At 42.1% G+C, this 22918-nt stretch overlaps 1 protein-coding gene across 11 annotated transcripts in view; it reads right to left on the bottom strand.

Moving 5' to 3' along the window:
- Positions 1 to 22918, bottom strand: part of mcf2l2 (MCF.2 cell line derived transforming sequence-like 2) — a 126624-nt gene that overhangs the window by 55259 nt on the left and 48447 nt on the right. For all 11 annotated transcript variants that reach the window (XM_020499167.2, XM_031785967.1, XM_031785965.1 and 8 more), the window contains exons 6-11: positions 10450 to 10566; positions 10065 to 10214; positions 9584 to 9708; positions 9360 to 9474; positions 3729 to 3848; positions 3320 to 3511 (exon numbers count right to left, since the gene is read on the bottom strand). In XM_020499167.2, the coding sequence (XP_020354756.1) occupies positions 3320 to 3511; positions 3729 to 3848; positions 9360 to 9474; positions 9584 to 9708; positions 10065 to 10214; positions 10450 to 10566 (819 nt within the window). The remainder of the gene's footprint in view (positions 1 to 3319; positions 3512 to 3728; positions 3849 to 9359; positions 9475 to 9583; positions 9709 to 10064; positions 10215 to 10449; positions 10567 to 22918) is intronic.

Here is a 22918-nt window from a genome sequence, read left to right on the forward strand (position 1 = left end):
CCCGCCTGTCCGGCGCCGCTGCCGGAGCCTCCCGCCAGTCCGGCGCCGCTGCCGGAGCCTCCCGCCCGTCCGGCGCCGCTGCCGGAGCCTCCCGCCCGTCCGGCACCGCTGCCGGAGCCTCCCGCCCGTCCGGCGCCGCTGCCGGAGCCTCCCGCCCGTCCGGCGCCGCCGCTGATTGAGAACCATACTAGGCCGAAACATAGAAAACCCCAAATCATAGAAAATCAAACATAGACTGCCCACCCAACTCACGCCCTGACCATACTAACTAAATACAAAACACAGGAAATAAAGGTCAGAACGTGGCAGTACCCCCCCCCCCCCCCCAAAGGTGCGGACTCCGGCCGCAAAACCTTGACCTATAGGGGAGGGTCTGGGTGGGCGTCTGTCCGCGGTGGCGGCTCTGGCGCAGGACGCGGACCCCACTTCACCATTGTCTTAGTCCGCCTTATTGTCCGCCTCCGTGGCTTTCTCATCATGGCCACCCCTCTCAATGACCCCACTGGACAGAGGGGCAGCTCGGGACAGAGGGGCAGCTCGGGACAGAGGGGCAGAAGCTCTGGACAGAGGGGCGGAAGCTCTGGACAGAGGGGCAGAAGCTCTGGACAGAGGAGCAGAAGCTCTGGACAGAGGGGCAGAAGCTCTAGCGCCTCTGGGCTGAGGGGCTCTGGCGCCTCAGACTCCGGCAGCGGCGCCGGACGGGCGGGAGGCTCCGGCAGCGGCGCCGGACGGGAGGCTCCGGCAGCGGTTGCCGGACGGGCGGGAGGCTCCGGCAGCGGCGCCGGACGGGCGGGAGGCTCCGGCAGCGGCGCCGGACTGGCGGGAGGCTCCGGCAGCGGCGCCGGACAGGCGGGAGGCTCCGGCAGCGGCGCCGGACAGGCGGGAGACTCCCGCCTTTACATACCCTACATTACTCATCTCATATGTATATACTCTTGGCTATGCCGCACGGCCATCGCTCATCCATATATTTATATGTACATATTCTCATTGATCCATTTAACTTGTGTGTAGAAGATAGTTGATGTGAAATGTTAGATTACTTGTTAGATATTACTGCACGGTCGGAACTAGAAGCACAAGCATTTCGCTACACTCGCATTAACATCTGCTAACCATGTGTATGTGACCAATACAACTTTTGATTTGATTTGATTACACGAGTGTGCAACGCTTGTCATAAGGCAAAGGGTGGCTACTTTGAAGAATCTAAAATCTAAAATAGATTTTGATTTGTTTAACACTTTTTTTGGTTACTACATGATTCCATATGTGTTATTTTATAGTTTTGATCGCTTTACTAGTATTCTACAATGTAGACAAAATAAAGAAAAATCCTTGAATGAGTAGATGTGGCCAAACTTTTGAAGTGATTGTGTTAGCTGTGTTGTTGGCTAGCTCCTCCGAACAACAGTGCCCTGACGAGAAATCACAGTTTCTATGCCAGGTGAAATCGTCCACATTCTCTTATTGTTGTAGATGTATCCAAATAAATGTCACTAGAAAACAGCTTAAACAAATGCAAATGCAGCTACTGTACTGTTTGATGTGACCGTAAGTAAGCCGTCGTAGGCTAGCTAGCAAGCAAGGGGTAAGAACGTTCCCAGCCAATATGGCAATGGAACATTTAGAACAAATGACCATAGATACAGAACAACAATACTGAACGACTGGGTCGCATCTCTGGCAACCAAACTGATAGAACAAACGACCAGCCGGCTTCGGTAGCAACTCTAGATTTGTTTCGGAATAAATCTTGTGGAAGAATGAAATAGTATGAATAAATTCATCAAAATAAAGATGGAAATATGTCAATCATTATTTTAATATGCTGTTAAACCATTGTACAAAAGTGATAGTGCCCTTGAAGCTGGTGTTTGGAGGATATATTGGCACAGATATCACTTTTGTACAACGGGTTAACAACATATTAAAATAATGATTGACATATTTCCATCTTTATTTTGATGAATTTATTCATACTATTTCATCCTTCCACAACACCCATGGCAATATATCCTCCAAACACCAGCTTCTCGGGCATTATCACGTAAGTGGAAATGTCTAAGAGCAACAATGGCTCAGGTAGGCCACAAGCTCACAGAACGGGACTGCTGAGTGCTGAAGCGTGTAAAAAATAATCTGTCCTCTGTTGCAACACTCACTACTGAGTTCCAAACTGCCTCTGGACGCAACGTCAGCACAATAACTGCTCGTCGGGAGCTTCATGAAATGGGTTTTCATGGCCGAGCAGCCACACACAAGCCTAAGACCACCCTGCGCAACGCGTCAGCTGGAGTTGTGTAAAGCTCGCCACCATTGGACTCTGGAGCAGTGAAACATGTTCTCTGGCGTGATGAATTGTGCTTCACCATCTGGCAGTCAGACGGACTAATCTGGGTTTGGCGGATGCCAGGAGAACGCTACCTGACCCAATGCATATTGGCAACTATAAAGTTTAGTGGATGAGGAACAATGGTCTGGGGCTGTTTTTCAAGTTTTGAGCTAGGTTCCAGTGAAGGGAAATCTTAACGCTACAGCATACAATGACATTCTTGATGATTCTGTGCTTCCAACTTTGTGGCAAGAGTTTGGGGATGGTCATTTCCTGTTTTAGCATGACAGTGCCCCCCCCCCCCCCGTGCACAAAGCAAGGTCCATACAGAAATTATTTGTCGAGATCGGTGTGGAAGAACATGACTGGCCTGCACAGCGCCCTGACCTCAACCCCATCAAACACCTTTGGGATGAATTGGAACGCAGACTATGGGCCTAATCGCCCAACATCAGTGCCCGACCTCACTATTTCTCTTGTGGCTGAATGGAAGCAAGTACCCACAGCAATGTTCCATCTAGTGATAAGCCTTCCCAGAAGAGTGGAGGGTGTAATGGCAGAAAAGGGGGGACCAACTCCATATTAATGCCAATGATTTTGGAATGAGATGTTCAACAAGCAGGTGTCCACATACCTCAATTACCTCGTAGCACTGCACATCGACTCCGAACTGGTACTTCATGTATATAGCCAAGTTAACGTTACTCATAGTGTATTTATTCCTCGTGTTGTTATTTGTCTATTTTAAAAAATATCTCTGCATTGGGCCCTTAAGTAAGCATTTCACTGTTAGTCTACACCTGTTTTTTATGAAGCATGTGCCAACTAAAATTTGATTTGATTTCAAACTGTGTGAAAGTTATTTGAATCTATTAGAGAAAGTGTAAATGATGCAATTGATCATGCAAACAATTTCTCTAAGAGGCCAGTGTCTTTTCTGTCAGAAATATAGGGATGAGGAGCTTCCTCTGTAATGTACCTCACCTTGTCTATGCCTTTGTGTATTTGGTTTGATTTGGAGAGGATGTCATATTTCTTCTTGGCCTCGTTGGTGAAGTTGTCACAGATGCGTCGGAGCTCCACACACTTGGGCCGTATGGAGTCCACAGCATAGTGGTTGCTCTGGATCAGCTGGTCCCCGTGTAGGGCATGGAGCTGGGCCTTCTCTAACGACTCCTGACACGCACACAACAGACAGACAGAGAGCCATTCATCTCACGTGACCAACACACTGGGGCACATCCATGTTAGGCTCACATACAATACAATCAAAGGCTGATGATCATATGCTAATGAAGCCATAGTGGAGACATTGTGCAATGTACTCAATCATTGGAATTGAAAGGTTTAGATGTTACATCTCATATGACGTATGTTATGTGACTGAGCTGACCTGAGCCTTCTCCTCTAAGGTATTGAGGTCGTTCAGTAACATCTCCACTCGGGTGACACAGTCCCCAATATCTGACAGGAAAGTCAGAGTGTCCATCAGACTGTCCAATGACACTTTCACCTGGGAGGGGGGAGAGGACACAGAGACAACTGCAGATCAGGCACATATTCATGTACAGTGTTTTCTAACTTATATGCTTGAGAGGAAGCGTTATACTGTAATTGTGAATATAAACAAGCATGTATAACACTGAGAAAAGTAAGAAAAGTAAAGGGCAAGCAACTATTTTTAGACAAGCAAAGTGTTGTCATTGTAACGGCTTTTCACAAAGCATCCAGCCCTGAAGGCTTACATCCCAAAAATATATGTGAGTTTGCCTGTGAATTAAGTCACCCTGTTAGCAACATCCTCAATTCCTCAGGGAATTCCCTGTGAACAGTGGAAGGAGGACACAGTGCTGCCGATACATACACCCCCCCCCCTCAGAGAGTTTTGCCGCTGCCTGGATTAAAGAGGACGTGTCACCCAACCTTAGGCAATTTGGGAGCATGCCGAACAGATCATCCACCCAAGCCCTGGTCAGTATGCTTGACTGCCTATACAAAGAGTCTGACATTCCATCCACAATATCCACCTTAATCACCAAAACCTTTCCAAGGCCTTTGATAAGATTGGCCACACCACAGCAATAGAGTGTCTGATACAACTGGGTATGAGACCAGCAGAGCTACTATCCCAATAGGCTTTTAGACTTCTATTCCAGACATTGACGTCAGTTGCATTTTATGTGCTGAATGACAGGTGACATTGAAAATATGTATTTTACAGATGTTGAAAATATGTATTTTCCAGATGTTGAAAATATGTATTTTCCTGATGTCGAAAATATATATTGAATATACATATCAAATACGTTGAAAATCTGTATTTTTCAGTCATTGATTCTATGGCCAAATTTCATGTACATTCTCAATGAAGTAAGAATTATATCACAATCATATTTTTAAGGAGGAATCTGCAGTTGCTACATCCATTTGGGGATTTACCGTGCCTTCAGAAAGTATTCACACCCCTTGACTTTCTCAACATTTTGTTGGTACAGCCTGAATAAAAAATAACAAAAATTGAGATTTTGTGTCACTGACCTACACACACTACATTGGCAATTTGTACTTATGTTTTTAGAAAGGTTTACCAATTAAATACAAATGAAAAGCTGAAATGTCTTGAGTCAATAAGTATTCAACCTATTTGTTGTAGCAAGTCTAAATAAGTTCAGGAGTAAAAATGTGCTTAACAAGTCACATAAGTTGAATGGACTCACTCTGTGTGCAATAGTAGTGTTTAACATGATTTTTTAATGACTACCTCATCTTTGTACCCCACACATACAATTATCTGTAAATTCGTTCAGTCAAGCAGTGAATTTCAAACACAGATTCAACCACAAAGACCAGAGTGGTTTTCCAATGCCTCGCAAAGAAGGGCACCTATTGGCAGATGTGTATATACAAAAGCAGGCTTTGATAATCCATTTGAGCATAGTGAAGTTATTAAATACACTTTGGATTATGTATCAATACACCCGGTCACTCCAAAGATACAGGTGTCCTTCCTAACTCAGTTGCCAGAAAGGAAGGAAACCGCTCAAGGATTTCATCATGAGGCCAATGCTGACTTTAAAACAGTTAGAGTTTAATGGCTGTAAATGGATCAACAACATTGTCCTGTAGTTACTCCACAATACTAACCTAAATGACAGCGTGAAAAGAAGGATGCCTTGTCTAGCAATGATCAACAACCAACTCGACAGAGCTATAAAAAAATGTAATAAAAAAATAAAAAAATAGCCAAATATTGTGCATTCCAAGTGTTCAAAGTTCTTAGAGACTTACTCAGAAATACTCACAGCTGTAATAGCAGCCAAAAGGTGCTTCCACAAAGTATTGACTCAGGGGAGTGAATAAGTGTGTAAATTAGATATTTCTCTATTTCATTTTCAATACATTTGCAAAAATGCCTAAAAACATGTTTTCACTTTGTCATTATGGGGTATTGTCACTAGTTGGGAACCACTGGAGTAGAGCACAGTAGATTACAGTACAGTGTCATGACGTGGCACTCTTTGGGTATAGCGAGTGCCTTCCCCCTCTCTCCCTCTTACACCCAGGTTCTGTTATCTCAGGTCGTAAATTCCTAGAGGAGACTCTCTCCTCATGGCCAGGCAGTACAGAGAGAGGGTTTCACAGTAGAACAAAGGAACTTATTCTACATCACAGAACTTGGGAACTGAACAATATCCATGTTTTGAAGAAAGTGTAAACGGTCGGTGGAGAAACCAGCTATGACCAGTCCGTTTTGTTTTTTGATTGTGACCTCAGGAAAGATGATACAGCCACATTACCATAACTCTGTTTATACAGGAGCCTCCGTTATGAGGCTTGCATCTAATTATTGTATAAAATGAATGAGTAAAGATGAAACTATTTGTAGAATTGTGTAATGTGATTTTAAACCGTTAATGTGAGAGAATTGTATTCCCTTTAAAGTTTAACTAAGTCATTGGCCCGCCCCATGAGCACAGACATTGATCTGGCCACATGGGACAGCCCTTTTCTACTGTTACGAATATAACCCCCACCTGAAGGAATTTCCTTTAGACCATGCCTACCTCGGGTCAGCTGAAGGAGCTAAGGTTGAGTGGAGACCACAAGAATCTCAGTATAAACTCAGGTTGTAATGGTTGTTGAAACTCTGAAACTATCGATTCCGACAGAATAAGAGCAACTCTTCGATACTAAATACTAGTCTGCAGCTAGGAATTATGTATGATTGAATGCGAAGACCGACAACTTGCCGAAACATCTATCCCATAAGAACATTTCTGAATGGGACTCTGAAGTATCCATTCTAACCACGAGAGACTTCATGGGAGCAGAGACGATCAGATGAACTTTCCAACAGAAAGACGGACGATTCCAACAGAGATCACGACGACACACTGAGCGTAAATATATATTGATTGCAATTATTCCCGAATAAGTGAGCGTTCATGTGCACAGGATTAGCATTTCAATCAATATAATTATCAACTGTGTAGTATCATTTCTATTTCATGCCCTTCTCAGTCCACACCAACTTCCCTTTGTCTACCAAGTCGCCATTTTGGCTTAGCCCACTAGGGAACATCACCTATCTTTTCCTTGTAACCAAATCTACTGTTTGTTTGTTTATGCATTTCTGTGATTATTTAGTTAGTAAATAAATGATTAAGACCCAAAACATTTTTTTACCTTTATTTAACTAGGCAAGTCAGTTAAGAACAAATTCTTATTTTCAATGACGGCCTAGGAACAGTTAACTGCCTGTTCAGGGGCAGAATGACAGATTTGTACCTTGTCAGCTTGGGGGTTAGGACTTGCAACCTTCCGGTTACTAGTCCAACACTCTAACCACTAGGCTACGCTGCCGCCCCAATTGATGTATGGATGATTCATAGTGAAGGCTGGGTTCGTGCAGATCACCAACAACTTATGACGTTTGGAATGAGACTACCGTGAGGTAAAGAATAATTAATTCATTAGAAGACTAATTGGTCAGATATTAAAATATCTGAAAAGTTATATTAGGAAAATGATAACTTTGTAATCTGAAGATTTTCCTTGGTGCCCCGACTTCCTAGTTAATCACATTTACATGATTAGTTTAATCATGTAATAATAATTTGAGATAATTGATTTGATAAAACAAGTCTTCATGTTAATGATGCCAAAGACACGACAACAGTATGGTATGGTACAGTACAGGACAGTCAAGTTCTATTCAGTACAGCACAGTACACTATAGTTTAATTCAGTAGAGTACAGTACAGTTTAATTCAGTAGAGTACATTAGAGTAGTGTACAATGCATTACACTATACTTTTCTTTACTTTACTCTATTGTACTGTACTGTACTGTACTGTACTATACTTTACTTTTCTATACTGTATTGTGTACTGTAATGTAATGTACTCTGCTGTGCTCTACTGTGCTGTACTATGATGTCCAAACTTGTGAAAAATGTTTGGTTCAGATTTGGTCCAGTCCAGATCGGCCAAATTTGAACCAATTATAGACGCCTATGTTTTGGCCAAATCAAGGCCGTACCAGACTGGACCAAATCTGAACCAATTATAGACGTCTATGTTTGGGCCAAACATAGACTGGTCCAAAAGACGTTCCTGTCAGTAAATGCTTAGTGGGGAGGGTCCAGGAAACTCATATGGCCCTGAACCCTTCAAATGCAAGGTCCTGTTGATCTAATTTGTGAGAAACCTGCCCCATCCAAGTCCCCTTGCAATCAGCGGGAAAGACCTGCAAGTCTGTGAATCAGTCAAAATGTTCGTGCTTGTCCTTGTGCAAAATAATCTACAGTGGGACGAACAAGTAACGTCCAATGTTAGAAAAGGAAACAAGAAGTTGTTTTACACAGACTAAAAAGTTTCCATGTCCCACAGGCTGACCTGGTAGCCATACACAGGCTACATCCACCCCTGCCTAGAACACGCAGCACCAGCTTGGAATAGCTCCTTAACTCAAGCCCTCTCCGACCAACTGGAGCGCATCCAGAAGTGCATTTGCAGAGTCATCCTCTCCACAGCATATTCTGGATACAAGGAGGACGCTCTGACTTTATTATCACTACCCTCACTTTGTGAGAGAAGAGAGAAACAGTGCCTGGGCTTTGCTGTGTGACGTAGGATGTGGAATGTGAAATCACTTGAAGCTGGGATGTTCCTCCTACCATTTAATTTGCACTTCCGACTGTACATCAACTCCTGGCTGAACCCTACATCGCAATCGTAGCGCAGTAGGAGAGAGTGGTTTCATCACGGTAGCACATTCAGAGATTGATTTATAGCATTCATCTCAAATAATTTATAGATTTTAAACAAAAAACCCTTTCTGTTTGTCATAAACAGACAAGATTAATATGAGGTGAAAGGCGAGTTCCTAACGAGTTCGGAAAGCCAAACTAGAGCTCTGTGAGACATTCACAGCGATTGGGGCAGACGTTTTGATCAAGAGAGATCTTTAGAAAATACGCACATTTTGTCTAACACTAACATACAAATGTATTTTACAGTTATAAGGAAGGTAAAATCTTATAGTTAGTTGTTTTATAATTTGATTATGCTATATTTAGAAAGCAGAAAGTAATTTCAAGCCTTATTCATACAGTTTTCTTGAATAGAAAATCCATCATATAAAATATAATATAATCATATTTTTATCATATTTGTACTGTGTACTAGTCTTGTGTCCTCAAGTGACTACACCTCAGCAATTTATTTAAAAAAATAAAAAATGAGTATGCAGCATTACTAGTTATTGTTTATGGCCCTCATGATAAATAAGTACTTTTGGGGATTATGTAGATTACATTTTCAATTACATTTAGTTACATTTAATTAAATGTTTTATTGTGTATGTAGTATAATATCCATGTATTTCAGTGACCTTGACTGCCATGCTCTCTCTGGAGGAACTCAAATAGCCAGGATGTGTTCTGTCCAGCTCTCTTTTTTATATGATAAAGCAAAACCTGCTGACCATAGTAGACAGCAGACAGGGATGGAAATGTACATACCTCTCGGAAGTCATGTTCAAAATGGCGTAACTGCAGGCACTGCTCCAGTTTGAGGTAATGTTTGGACCAGAACTGTTGAAAAGCATTTTCTGTCTCATCCAGCTGGGCCAACAACCTGAAACCCATGAACTCATGAACTGTACGTTTATGTTTGTACTGAACTGTACATAAAAACATGTTTTATTAGAAACATATAGTATCTGAACTAGGTCCCAGTAACCAACCTTTCCACTGTAGTCTGGTTCTCCATCTCGTCTGGGTTTAGTTTGTGGTTCTCAGACTTCGCGGCCTGCTCTTTGATACAGCCCAGCAGAGTAGTCCCCTGTTGCACTGCTAATTTCAGTTCATCCTGTTAAATTTATACAACTAATTAAATACCAGGCTATGCCAGGAGGCAACCCACCTGCCTATAGGGGGGATCATGAGACACGGGCTGCTCCTGATCAACAGTCTGGTTTTGGAATAGAATACTTGCTATGCTATACTTTGCTATGCGTGTTATCTGGGCCATTGATGCTAATGAGTGTGGTTAAACTACTAAGCAACAGGCCATGATAGAAACCAGTCCACTGATCTCACTACTGTATGTGAATCTACTAATACTATACTACCACTCATCAACATAGGGAATATTCAGATGCTAACTATGGGTACAAGTGAACCCTAATTCAGAAGCCCCGTGTTGATGCTGAAGCAGTGTCTCACCTTTAGTTTGTCATGCTTCTCAGTGTGAGTGGTTAGCAGGTCTTTGGTGTACTGCACGTCATTAGGCAGCTCCGTCTCGGACAGATCTGTGCCAAACTTCTGCAGCATTTGGGCTGTGGTCTTCACTGTCACAGCAAAGTTCTCAATGGCCTGTCAGCAAAACACAAACACACCTCAGATTATACTGTGCCATGACCCATACATTTTTAGGATTACATCTATAGTAAACCGACATCCCAGTAGAAAATACATATGGTAGAAAAGGATTATTATGTGGAAACTGGCAATATTTCAGTATTCACTTTCTATAAGATCCTGCAGTTACAAGAAATTCCCAGTGAGTAAAGACTGTTTAGACCAAAGGTCAAATGTCATGGTGACTCACTGTCCGGTGGTGGATCCACTGACTGTGACAGTACTCCAGGTTCCCACCAAGCTCACATGTTAGCTGGCCCTTATCTACGTAGCCATGTAAGTCAGACAGGGAGTTCAGCATCACAATCTGTAAAGACAGAAAAGATATTCACATACAATACTGTATGTTATAAAGTCACCTATGTATTTGGACAGTGAACAAAAAATGTTTAATTTGGCTCTATACTCCAGCATTTGGGATTTGAGATCAAATGTTTCATATGAGGCGACAGTTCAGAATGTCACCTTATATTTGAGGGTATTTTCATACATAAATATTAAACTTTTTAGAAATTAAATCACTTTATGTATTGTAAGAATAACAGGCTAAGGCCTAGTTTTCTGTGACATTTTCGTGGCAGAAAGCAAGGACTGGAAATGCTGACAGGAAGGCCCCACTCACACACTCACACACTCATGAAGAAGTTTCACTTACACTCGCACAAAGGAGAATGAACATTGAGAGAAAAATGTACATTGACCCTAGAAAAGAAGAAAAAGAAGAAGAAATGAATTGGGACTGAAATGTATTAAAATAATAATTGAATGTTAAATGTTAAATATGGTTGGAAACATTGGGGAATGTTAAAGGGTGACTGAAGTGATACAGTAAAATGGTTAAGGATGAGATGTTTGTTTTAAGGTACAGTACATTTGGAGATAGATAGCGAAATGTTACAATGTTGAAATAATAGGATGAGGATGGGATGTTGAATGTTTAAGATGTAACTGGAGTAATAAGTTAGGTTGGGGTGAGATTAGAATTGAGTGAAACTTGAATAGTAAAGGTTGATTTTTTTTTTAAAGGAAAGGGAGGTACCTAGTTAGTTGTACAACTGAATGCCTTCAACTGAAATGTGTCTTCAACATTTAACCCAACCCCTCTGAATCAGAGAGGTGTGGGGGGGGCTGCCTTAATCGAGATCCACGTTTTCGGCGCCCAGGGAACAGTGGATTAACTGCCTTGCTCAGGGGAAGAATGACAGATTTTTACCTTACGGTTACTGGCCCAACGATTTGAAGGGAAAAATAAGTGTTCATGTTTAAAACTAGTTGTGATGATGATGTTTAGCTATAGGTATATTAAGGGTAATGTAAAAGTAACGTTCTACAAGGAATCCTTAAGATTCCCTTATTGATAGACGTTTTAAGTAGCTGTTAGAGGTTTGAAACACCTATTGAGAGACTGATCATCCTGAGGGGGGCAACAAAAGACTGTTTATATTTGCAGAAGGTAAGACATCATTTTTCTTGTTATTAAATTATATGCTTCTCATAAAAGTGTAATATACAAAAAATATTGCATTGGCAGCCTAATAGGGGTTTAGATAAGGGCGCTGGAGGTATCTAATCCATAGTTAATTTTTGCTTCTCATAATTGCTTGTGTGATTATTGATTTGTGATATTGATTGATTGAGCTGGGACTTATAATGCCTGTTTCTGGAATTTTGAATAAACTTGCTTTATTGTTCTGAAACTCCTGTGTCATCAAAGAGTCATACAAGTGCCTGTCGTTTTACTCTAGGTTTTTGAAATTGACTTGATTAATTCAGGATTTTTAGCATCTGGTTAATTAGTCTATTGGGAACCTTAGTTGCTGGAATAAAATAACCTGAGACCGAACTATAGGTACTGAGTACAATGGTCGGAGTCGTAAGAGAGCTGAGGAAATAGGGGCCCAGGAAATAGGGGCCCCTCATAGTGGGCTACAGTGGAAGCTCTGGCCTGGGCGATCCTGAGAAGGTGCCAGGTGGAACGAGAGTGAGGCAGCATAAGCACTAGGCTCTGAGGATAGCTCACTTTACTGTAAGGCCCTTACTGTTGAGTTTGAGGAACAGTCCCTAGCCATAAACTGGCTCAGTGGTAAGGCAGAGCAGCATCTAACAGATCTGAGAGATTAATGACAAGGAATAACTGATTGCTATTGGGTAGTCAGGTTCGAGTTGAGTTGTTAATATTGAAGAGGTGGTATTTTAGCTATCACAGTATCTAGTACCCCTATTTGAAGGTGTCATAAGTATTTGGAGAAATTCACATATATGCGTATTAAAGTAGTCAAAAGTTTTGTATTTTGTCCTATATTCCGAGCATGCAATGACTACATCAAGTTTGTGACTCTACAAAATGCATTTGTAGTTTGTTTTGGTTGTGTTTCAGATTATGTTGTGTTAATTAGAAATGAATGGTAAATAATGTATTGTGTCATTTTGGAGTCACTTTTATTGAAAATAAGAAAATAATATGTTTCTGAACACTTCTAAATTAACGTGGATGCAACCACACTACGCCATTTCAACGTAGAAATGTGAGTACATTTTGGTTGAGATGTTGATCAATGAGATTTCAACCTTTATTCACCCACTTAAAAAGAGAGACAGAAGTTTTTTGAATTTCCAATATGTTATCACTATGCGTTCAACGATTTAAAAGCACAATCCAGTTCAAATGGGAATACAATGTCAGATATTTTGTGTTTATAATGTGTTATCACTGTGCTTCATCTAATAGCACAACCAAATGACTTGGATTCAGATTTTATTAAAAGTACACAGTGCAAGTGATCAGTGCTGTTCGAGATTCTGCACAGATGTTTATATCGTGAATTTAACCTTGTCTGTCCCTTACAATGTATTGTGATCCCTGTTTTGTAACACTCCATGCTTCATTCATACCAAATAACATTTTGAAAACCTTATGTCACTACAAGGTTGAACTTTTATCATATTGGGTCTCCATTGTATTGCTGTTAGGTGTGCTTGACCTCTACTCTAACTGCCCATCCACTTTACTGCATCCCTATTCTACTCTCACCTTTATCTGAACCCTCCACACCACAACCTGTTACCAGCTATCCTACCCAGTAACAGTGCAGATCAATCAAAATAACCTAAGCCACCTGGCCCACACATACACACACCAGAGAGGTAGCACTCCTCACTCCTCCTTTACAGGGAGACCACTGGACAGGCAGCATTTTGCTCCACACACCTAACCAGGACTACATTCAAGGCAAGTAAATTACATAGTACACCCTACTGTACATGTAGATATATATACATACATTTTTACTACTTTTTGCACCTTTTATTTCAATTTTATTTATATATTCTCCTCCCTGCTACCTGATGAAGCCGAGTAAGGCAGAAACGCGTCGTGGCTGGGACTCCTCTAGATCTGTAGTATTGCTGTAAGGAAGGCAGGTTCCACACAGACGTCTTTAGGCTACTATTTTCTTTGTACACTTTTCTTTCCTGAATTGGATTTTTACACAGCTCTCATATATATGCACACACTAGGATGTAGTGGAGTGTGACGTTGTATGTTATCCCTCACACCACTTGTGGGGATGTATGTGTATGCTTTTGTTTTTGTAAAAAATATGTGTACAGGCACATCCCCTTTTATGTTCATGTGTGTATGCATGTGTACCCCCACCCCATCCTTGGTCCCAACCCTACTGACTAACACTCAGCCATCGCACCACAGGGCCTTTTTACCAGTAGGCTACCCTAAAAATAGAAAGGTGGCCATTAGGACAGTAAAAATAGATTTTTAATAGCATTTCAGAGTTACCGTGACCACGGACTCTTAAAAATGTACTTTATATTTATCCTAAATGATCCCTTGGATCCTGTACCAATAATCACTAGGGAACCAATTTATATTTAACAAAAGATTACATTTTCTTCTCTTGGGGTTACCATGACCATGGACCCTTGACCAATAGGAAACAATTAAATAAATACAAATAAAAACATATACATATATTATTTATATTTTTAAGTTTCTTTTTTTTTCAATTTAAAGTTTTATTAAGTTTTCTTGTTTTTCAATCAACCAACAAAACACATTCCACATTCACAGATGTGACAGGCTTTAAAAACACATTCCACATTCACAGATGTGACAGGCTTTAAAAACACATTCCACATTCACAGATGTGACAGGCTTTAAAAACACATTCCACATTCACAGATGTGACAGGCTTTAAAAACACATTCCACATTCACAGATGTGACAGGCTTTAAAAACACATTCCACATTCACAGATGTGACAGGCTTTAAAAACACATTCCACATTCACAGATGTGACAGGCTTTAAAAACACATTCCACATTCACAGATGTGACAGGCTTTAAAAACACATTCCACATTCACAGATGTGACAGGCTTTAAAAACACATTCCACATTCACAGATGTGACAGGCTTTAAAAACACATTCCACATTCACAGATGTGACAGGCTTTAAACAAAGAAAAAGTCCAAAAATAATAATACATTTGAAAAAATTAAAATACAATTAAAATGAATGATAAAGTCAAAAGCATTTATTTTCCTTGGTGCATATATATATACACATACATACATACGTACATACATACACACACACACACACACACACACACACACACACACACACACACACACACACACACACACACACACACACACACACGTACTAAAAAACTAAATTAAAATAAAAACACACAAAAAAACATAACACTTGCAGCAACACTATCAAGGTTCTTATCAGCTTTTTCAAGCATTCGCTGAGACGACGGGCCAATCATTCGTTTTTAGGTTTTACAGTACCTTACACAACATGTATCTGCGCATTTCCCTAGTCACCCCGTTCACTCTGTCCAGTTTGAAATATAGTTGAATAGTGGAGACCAGAGTCTATCAAACTTGGGCTGTCTCTTGTGGAGGTCATAAGTGAGCTTTTCAAGAGGAAGAAAGTCAACAATCTGGTCAATCCACATTTTTAAATGTAGGAGGGGTATTTGAGGCCCACAATAGAAGAATACATTTCTTAGCAAAGTATGTAATAGTGATAAGCAAATTTTCTCTGTCAGGATCAAGAACAAAGTCCTGCTGGGCATTAAGAAGATAGATACACGGGGTCATATCAAACTGTACCTCTAGTATTTTCTGTGCAGCAGTATGTACAGAATCTGGCAATCTCTCTACAGCTCCAAAATACATGCATATAGGTTCCACTTTCAGAGGTACATCTTTTACAGTTAGGAGACATATCTGTTTTCATTCTATGGAGTCTCAAAGGAGTATAATAAAATTTGTAAAAAAAAATGTAATTAGATTCTTTCATTTTTACACTGGTAGAGGAGCAGTATACCCTGTCGCAAACCTCCGCCCATAACTCATCACTGATAGTCAGACCAAGGTCCTTTTCCCAGATTATTTTCAAAGGAGTAAAGGAGGAGCTTCCTTTCTCAGAAAGGAGTCTATAGATGTAAGATATTTAGCCTTTAATGGATTGTGCTGTGACAAGAAGGGTTTCAACTTCATTCAACTGAGTTCTAAACCTCCTCTTGGAGGAAAATGAGGAAATTACATGTCTAATTTGAAGATATTTGAAAAAATAGGATATTGGCACATCGAATTCACTGCAGAGCTCTTGAAAGGATTTCAGTGTAGTGGTTTTCTGATGAAATAGGTCTGAAAAGGTCCTGATTCCTAGAGTATGCCAAAGATTAAAGTTGGCATCCCTCAGGGCTTTTGGCAAGTCTGGGTTGCCTACTATAGGCGAGTGAGAACATATTTGGGAGGAAATGCCCAGGTATTTCTTACAGTCCCTCCACGCTAGTAGGGTGCTGTAAATCACAAAGGTTTTGGCTATGTTGCCCACTTCACTAAAGTTATTAATGAATATAATTGAGCTTAAGGGCAATGAACCACAGGATTGGGCTTTTATCTGAATCCACGTTGACTCTTGTCTGTTTGTGATCCATGTTAGCATGTTGCGGATTTTGGCAGACCAGTAGTACAATTGAAGGGAGGGAAGGGCAAGACCACCCTTAGATTCAGGTTTCGATAGAGTGGAAAACTTGATCCTAGGTTTTTTATTGCCCCATATAAATTTGGTGATGCTTTGGTTAGTTGTTTTGAAGAAGGAAACTGGGAGATAGCATGGGAGCATCTGAAATAAGTAGTTCAGTCTAGGGAGGACGTTCATATGGATTACATTAATTCTTCCTACTAAGCTAATTGGGAGGGAGATCCAGGTTTGGATCGTTCTTGATTCGGTCCAGGAGTGGAAGATAATTTTCCTTAAAAAGGCTATTCAGATCTGGTGTTATGAAGATCCCGAGGTATTGAAACCCCTGTGTTTTTCATTGGAAAGGACAAAGTGTCTTCATAGAGCTGGTGAGTGTAATATTGAGAGGGCAGACAGTGGATTTGTTAAAATTCAAACTTGGCATACTGAGCAATTGTGTCTAAAATGAGAGGGAGGGATTTCTCAGGGTTGGATATGTAGAGCAAGACATCATCCGCGTAAAGTGAAATCTTGTGCTGCAGGCCGCCTGCAGAAACACCCATAATACTTGGATTGCTCCTTATCAGCTCTGCCAGAGGCTCCGCCCCCAACAAGTAGAGCAACGGGGACAGCGAGCACCCTTGTCTTGTGCCCCGTTCCAGAGGGAATCTGTCAGAGTTCAGTCCATTAGTAGTCACCATGGCATTTGGATGAGAGTATAGTGATTTGATCCATTTAATACAATTTGGGCCCATATTGAACTTTTCTAAGACTGAAAACAGAAAGCTCCACTCCATCCTGTCAAACGCCTTCTCAGCATCCAGTGAAGCCAGCAGGACAGGGGTCTTCTGTGCGTTTACTTGATCAATAATATCAAAAAGACGGCGAATGTTATCAGAAGAGTATCTGTCTCTAATAAATCCAGTTTGGTCCGCTTTTATTATTTTGGGAAGAAGAGTGTTTAGTCTTTTGGCGAGCAATTTGGTAATTATTTTATAGTCGAAATCCAACAAGCTTATGGGCCGGAAGGACGAGCAGGATAGGGGGTCCTTGTCCTTTTTTAGCAACACTGTAATGCGAGCTGTGTGCATTGAGTCTGGGAGAACTCCGTTTTTGCAAAAATCCTCCAGCATTGGCATGAAGATAGGGCTGAGCTGGGGCCAAAAAGCTTTGTAGAACTCTCTGGGGAATCCATCTGGGCCTGGGGATTTATTAGGTGGCATGGAGGTAATTGCCTCCAGGATCTCCTCAGGAGTGAAGGGGGAGTTGAGATCTTCTTGGTCGGTCTCTGATAGTTTAGGTAGCGAGATTCCCTCTAGGAAAGAGTGGAGTTCTGCCTCCGTGTGTTTTCTCTCAGAGGTATATAGTTTGCAGTAAAAATCATGAAAAGTTTAATTGATATTTTTTGGGTCATATGTGACCTCGTCCTCTGCTGTTCGGATAGCCATGATGACTGCTCCTTTTTTAATTGGTAAGCAAGCAATCTACTGGGCCTATTGCTATACTCATGGTATTTCTGTTTAGTAAAGAAACCTTTTTTTTTTATCTCCCGAGGGTAGTCCAATTTCAGTTTGGCTTTGGCTGCTTTAAGATGACTCCAGGAGGTGCTGTCTAGGGATTGTTTATGTATTTTTTCACAGCATTCCAGCTCCCTCTCAAGATCTAGCCTGTGTGCTTCCATTGCTTTTTTCTTAGAGGAAGCATATGCAATTAGATGACCTCTTAGTGTGGCTTTAGCAGCGTCCCACATTGTGGTCGGAGAAACAGGATAATCTTTATTGTCTTGTGTGTAGTTGTCTATCCATGTAGTTACCAATGTATGGAACGCTTCGTTTGATAGCATGGAGGTGTTGAATTTCCAGCTCTTTGACCTCGGGATGTTTTTGCAGAGGTCAAAGCGGAGGTGGACAAAGGTGTGATCTGAAAGTGCTATGGGTCCGATTGTACAAGTAGCTGAATTTATGAAACTCTTTGGGATAAAAATGTAATCTATACGGGAGTAGGTGTTATGGACATTAGAGTAGTATGTATAGTCCATAGATGAGCTATTAGTCTCTCTCCAGATATCTATCAGTCCCATCTCTTTAGTAAGAGAGTTCAACATCTTTGCAGATCTAGGATTTGTGGTGGGGACTTGAGATGATTTGTCTAGGGTTGGGTTAAGGGTACAATTAAAATCTCCGGCCACCACGCCAAAGGAGACACAATGCTCATTGAACAGGGTTATAATTTTTGACATGAAGGCAGGAGTATCTGTGTTAGGGGCGTATATGTTTAATATAGTAATTGGTTGACCATATAGTGACCCAGTTATCAAAATAAATCTCCCCTCCGGATCAGATATGTTTTTGTCAATTATGAATGGAACATTTTTATGGATAAGTATGGCTGTGCCTCTACTGTTTGATTTGAAAGATGAGAAATACACCTGTCCCACCCAAGCTCTGCGGAGTTTGGCATGTTCAGCATCACAGAGGTGTGTCTCTTGTAATGTCTGCTTTTTCCTTTTTTAGAGCACATAGTATCTTTTTTCGTTTTATTGCATGCCCTAGACCATGGCAGTTCCATGTCAATAGATTTAAGGTACTAGTCATCGAGCAGTAATCGAACTTTAGTGCAAGTCATCGCTGGGTAAAAGTGGATAGTAATTACAGCTGCGTTCACATAAAAGGAAAATAAATGGTGTACATAAAATAATAATCTCTGAACACCCCAGCCGAGTTCCCAAACAACTCGACACATCCCGTTGGATGTTGGATCCCGTTGGATAATAGCAACAGCAACAAAAAAACAGGGAAATAAAAGTAGGCTGAAACATTAGTAGGCCTAGGTTAGGCTATACAGCCCATCCCTCTCAGTTAAAGGAAAATAAATATAAATTGGACGGCTATAATGACCTTTAGGGGGTGGGTCTCTGGATATCGGCTATATGTCGTCTTACCTCCTTTAGTAATGGCATTAATCGCATTTAGTCATTGGTCTGTTTCTCATTGGCCAGGATTGTCTTTCAAAAAACGTTTTGCCTCTTTGGGAGTTTTGAAGTGTCGCAAGGCTCCTTGGTGAAGAATCCTGAGCTCGTTTGGGTATTTGAATCCCCTGAAGATGCCTCGGTCAATGGAGTATTTCTTCACTTCGTCAAATTCTCGGCGCTTTCGGCGTATTCCAGCTGACAGGTCCTGGTGTAAAGCGAGTTTGGCGTTTCCCACTGTGATGGTGTTGTTTTTCGCCGCCTGTAGGACTCGTTCCTTGTCGGTGAATCTCAGGAAACGTATGGTGATTGGGCGCGGTGGTTGTCTGGCTGCTGGTGGGGGCCTCAGTGCTCGGTGAGCTCTCTCTCTATGGGCCTGTCGGTGGACATGTGGAGCCACTCTGGAAGTTTGTCTTGCAGGTAGCGGATCAGTGGCATGTTTCCCTCTTCTTTTTCGCCCAGATTGAATAGAACACAATTATTCCTTCGCCCCCTGTTTTCCAGGTCCTCTGTTTTCTCTTCCAGATGCTCAATTTTCTTTTTAACATATGCTATTGTTTCCATGGCATCTGTCAATAAGTTTTCCATGGATAGGATTCGCCCCTCTGCCTCGTCCAGGCGCCCCACGTTTATGGTTATCTTGTTGTTGATGTCAGGCAAAGCGTTTTCCACGATTGTCACCTTGCCCCCTATCGCACTGAGCTGAGAGTTAATGGCATCTAATTTAGTGTTTAGTTCTGTACGTTGGGATCTCAACTCAGAAAGGATGTCTTCGACAGAGTGCGAGGTTGGCATTTGTTGTGCCTCATGGGGGAGCGGGTTCTCTTGCTCCTGGCTAATGGCGCTAGTTTTTTCTGAAGCTAGCTTCTTCTTGGAGGCTTTTTCCATCGCTAATACTCGAGTCCGGGTAAAAATGTCACCTGTAGTGTCGCCTTTTGTAGCCGCCATGACCTTTTCTTACTAAAGCTAAATGAGTTTGAACTTGGAGTGGAGGTAAGATTAGGAATTGGAAACCACTTGTGCGGAGCTCTTAGTTCATGCGGCCATCTCGTCCAAGGGTCATGTGATCCCCATTTTGAACTCGGTCCATGACCATGGACCCATGACGAAGAAAAACTATAAAATAGAACATAAATAACTAAAATTACAACCAAAAAAAACCCTCAGCAACCCACCATCCTTCCAAAATACCTCTCATCAACACCCACCAGCACCCCCAATGGACGAGAACCTTTTTTCTCCAACTACTCTTGGGACTACGACCCTGGCGACTCCCCCACAGCGAGTAGACCCTAAGCAATTAGGCCCGGCCATACACCAAGCAAGAAGACAGGAGGAAATGGAGGAGACCGGACTCCTTCGGGACCCCTCGTGGTCCTGTTGGCAGACCTATCGGCACAACCCTCTCAGCCCCACACAAACAGGAGACTCACGTACCGCGCTGGACGACCATCTACCCCAGTTTAGAATTGGATTGGCAGTAGGTCCAGTAGCGCGTGTTTCATCCTAGCGGGTTGGGGCAGCTAAAAGTGGGGCTTTCGGGTTGCACCTGGAGGCTCGCATCGGCCGTGTAATCCCTGGGGTGCCCAGATTATGTCTGGCGGAGAATTGGATCCCACAGAACAATTCTTCACTGGGGGACCCCTTACCCCGCCGCACTAAGCCTGGACAACCGATCCACCTTTTTACCTGGACTACGAATAAATTCACTGTCTAGGGAGGATATACCTCTGGAAACGTTACGATCCTGGAAGGGAGTAGCTCCTCTGGTCACTATCACCTGAACCACTGAATCACCTACGACCGAGATGGTGGGGATGGTACACAGCAATCGACTGTGACTCCTGGCAGACGTACGATACCAAAGCCAGATGATGCTTGCCTGATCCAAAACCCTCCAAACACCTACGGAAACGCAGGACGGAACTCCAAGGGCGGATGCATGACAGCCACAAAGAGGGCTCGCCTTCTGGGTTTTTGTCTGCTCAAACCAATGGTAGTTCAATGACTTACCACTCGACAGGGACACATGGCAACCAACTGAGGTCCGGACCTGCACAAGGTACGCAACTCGACGGTTTTGCCTGATCCTACGCCGAGGATACCCATACAGACCAGCTGGATTTGACTAGACATGGGTTGATTCAGAGTTAGGGCCCTGAATTACACACATGATTGAAAACATCCAGGACCTAAAGACTGACGAACACGGAAGTAAATACATAGACAATGTGGAGCTAAGAGAGAAGGATCCGATGGGGAGTAAACTCCTAGGTTGCACTATGCTTTCCACATCCATTGACAAGCGGACCTAGACATCATGACCACACCACTCGATATGGACATATGGCAACCAACCGAGGACCAAACCTGCATAAGGTGCGCAACTCAAGGGATTTTGCCTGATCCTACATCGAGTCGACAGACCTACCTGAATTTAACCATTCTAAAAACTATACCTGACCCTAACCTTAACCATTCTAAAAATCCATACCTAACCTTAACCCTAACCCTTACCCTAACCCTAACCTTAACCAAAATATTAAAAAACTATACCTTACCCTAACCTCAAACCTAACCTTAACCATTCTACAAACTATACCTAACCCTAACACCTACCCTACGGACAGACGACTTTTTAACCCAACTAATGGGTTAATCTACAAGTGGGCAACCATGGGGCCTACAACTTTGGCCGGCCGCGCCAGGACCCCTCCGGCCTACGCGCATATGAGTGGAGTGCACCCCCTCCCTTCCCCCCTCCGGTTTCCAAGTGTCAGAGATGGAAGTGGATCAACCGACTCAAAACTAGAAACCAAACACTAGCCAGTCACCGCTGCATTGCCTGTCGAGGGATCTGGACGCAGCAAGCCAAGGAAATGTTTATCTCTGAAATTCACTGGGATCATTTAAATGTGGCTTTTTTTAGGGGTGTTGATTCTCCACCCATTATATTTCTCCTAGGAATGGTTTAATGGTGAACAGGTCAAAAATAATCATTAGATTACATACAACCTAAAATAGCTTTACCAGGTCTATGAAGGACATCACTTCTGAGACCTCCACCAACACACACCTTCCACCTGGGAAACAACTAGAACGACGGATAATTCAAGACCCACCTACTCCAAGCCTTCTCAACCAAGATTTTTTCATCAAAAGACCAAGAATTATACAACCACCTCCTCCACTTTTTCAACTAAAGAGGATTTTTTTTCACCAAAGACCCTGGATTCTACCACCACACACTTCTACTTGTCCTTTAGAAGGGCATCACCTTTTTTTTATATTTAAAAAATATAATGCTTTTTACATCCATTTAAAATTGGACCCCACAACTCTGAACTCAACCCTAGCCTTAACCATTCTTACCCTAAACCTTAACCACCACAACCCTAACCTTAACCATCCTAACCCTAATCATTCCTAACACTTAACACTAATCCTAACCTTAACCCTAGCCCCTAACCTTAACTGCAATCCTAGCCCGAACCCCCCTGTGTGTGTGTGTGTATTAGTATATGTATCTGTGTCTGACCTTATGTTGTTAACCTTGTCTGTCTCTTATAATGTACTGTGATCCCTATTTTGTCAATTGGACCTTACAAGACTTAACCAACTCCTCACCTACCGGTAACCTAACGTTAACCATTCTAACCCTAACCGCAACCATTCTAACTCTAAACCTAAC

This window comes from Oncorhynchus kisutch, linkage group LG13 (assembly GCF_002021735.2).
Source record: "Oncorhynchus kisutch isolate 150728-3 linkage group LG13, Okis_V2, whole genome shotgun sequence".
Classification (NCBI taxonomy): domain Eukaryota; kingdom Metazoa; phylum Chordata; class Actinopteri; order Salmoniformes; family Salmonidae; genus Oncorhynchus; species Oncorhynchus kisutch.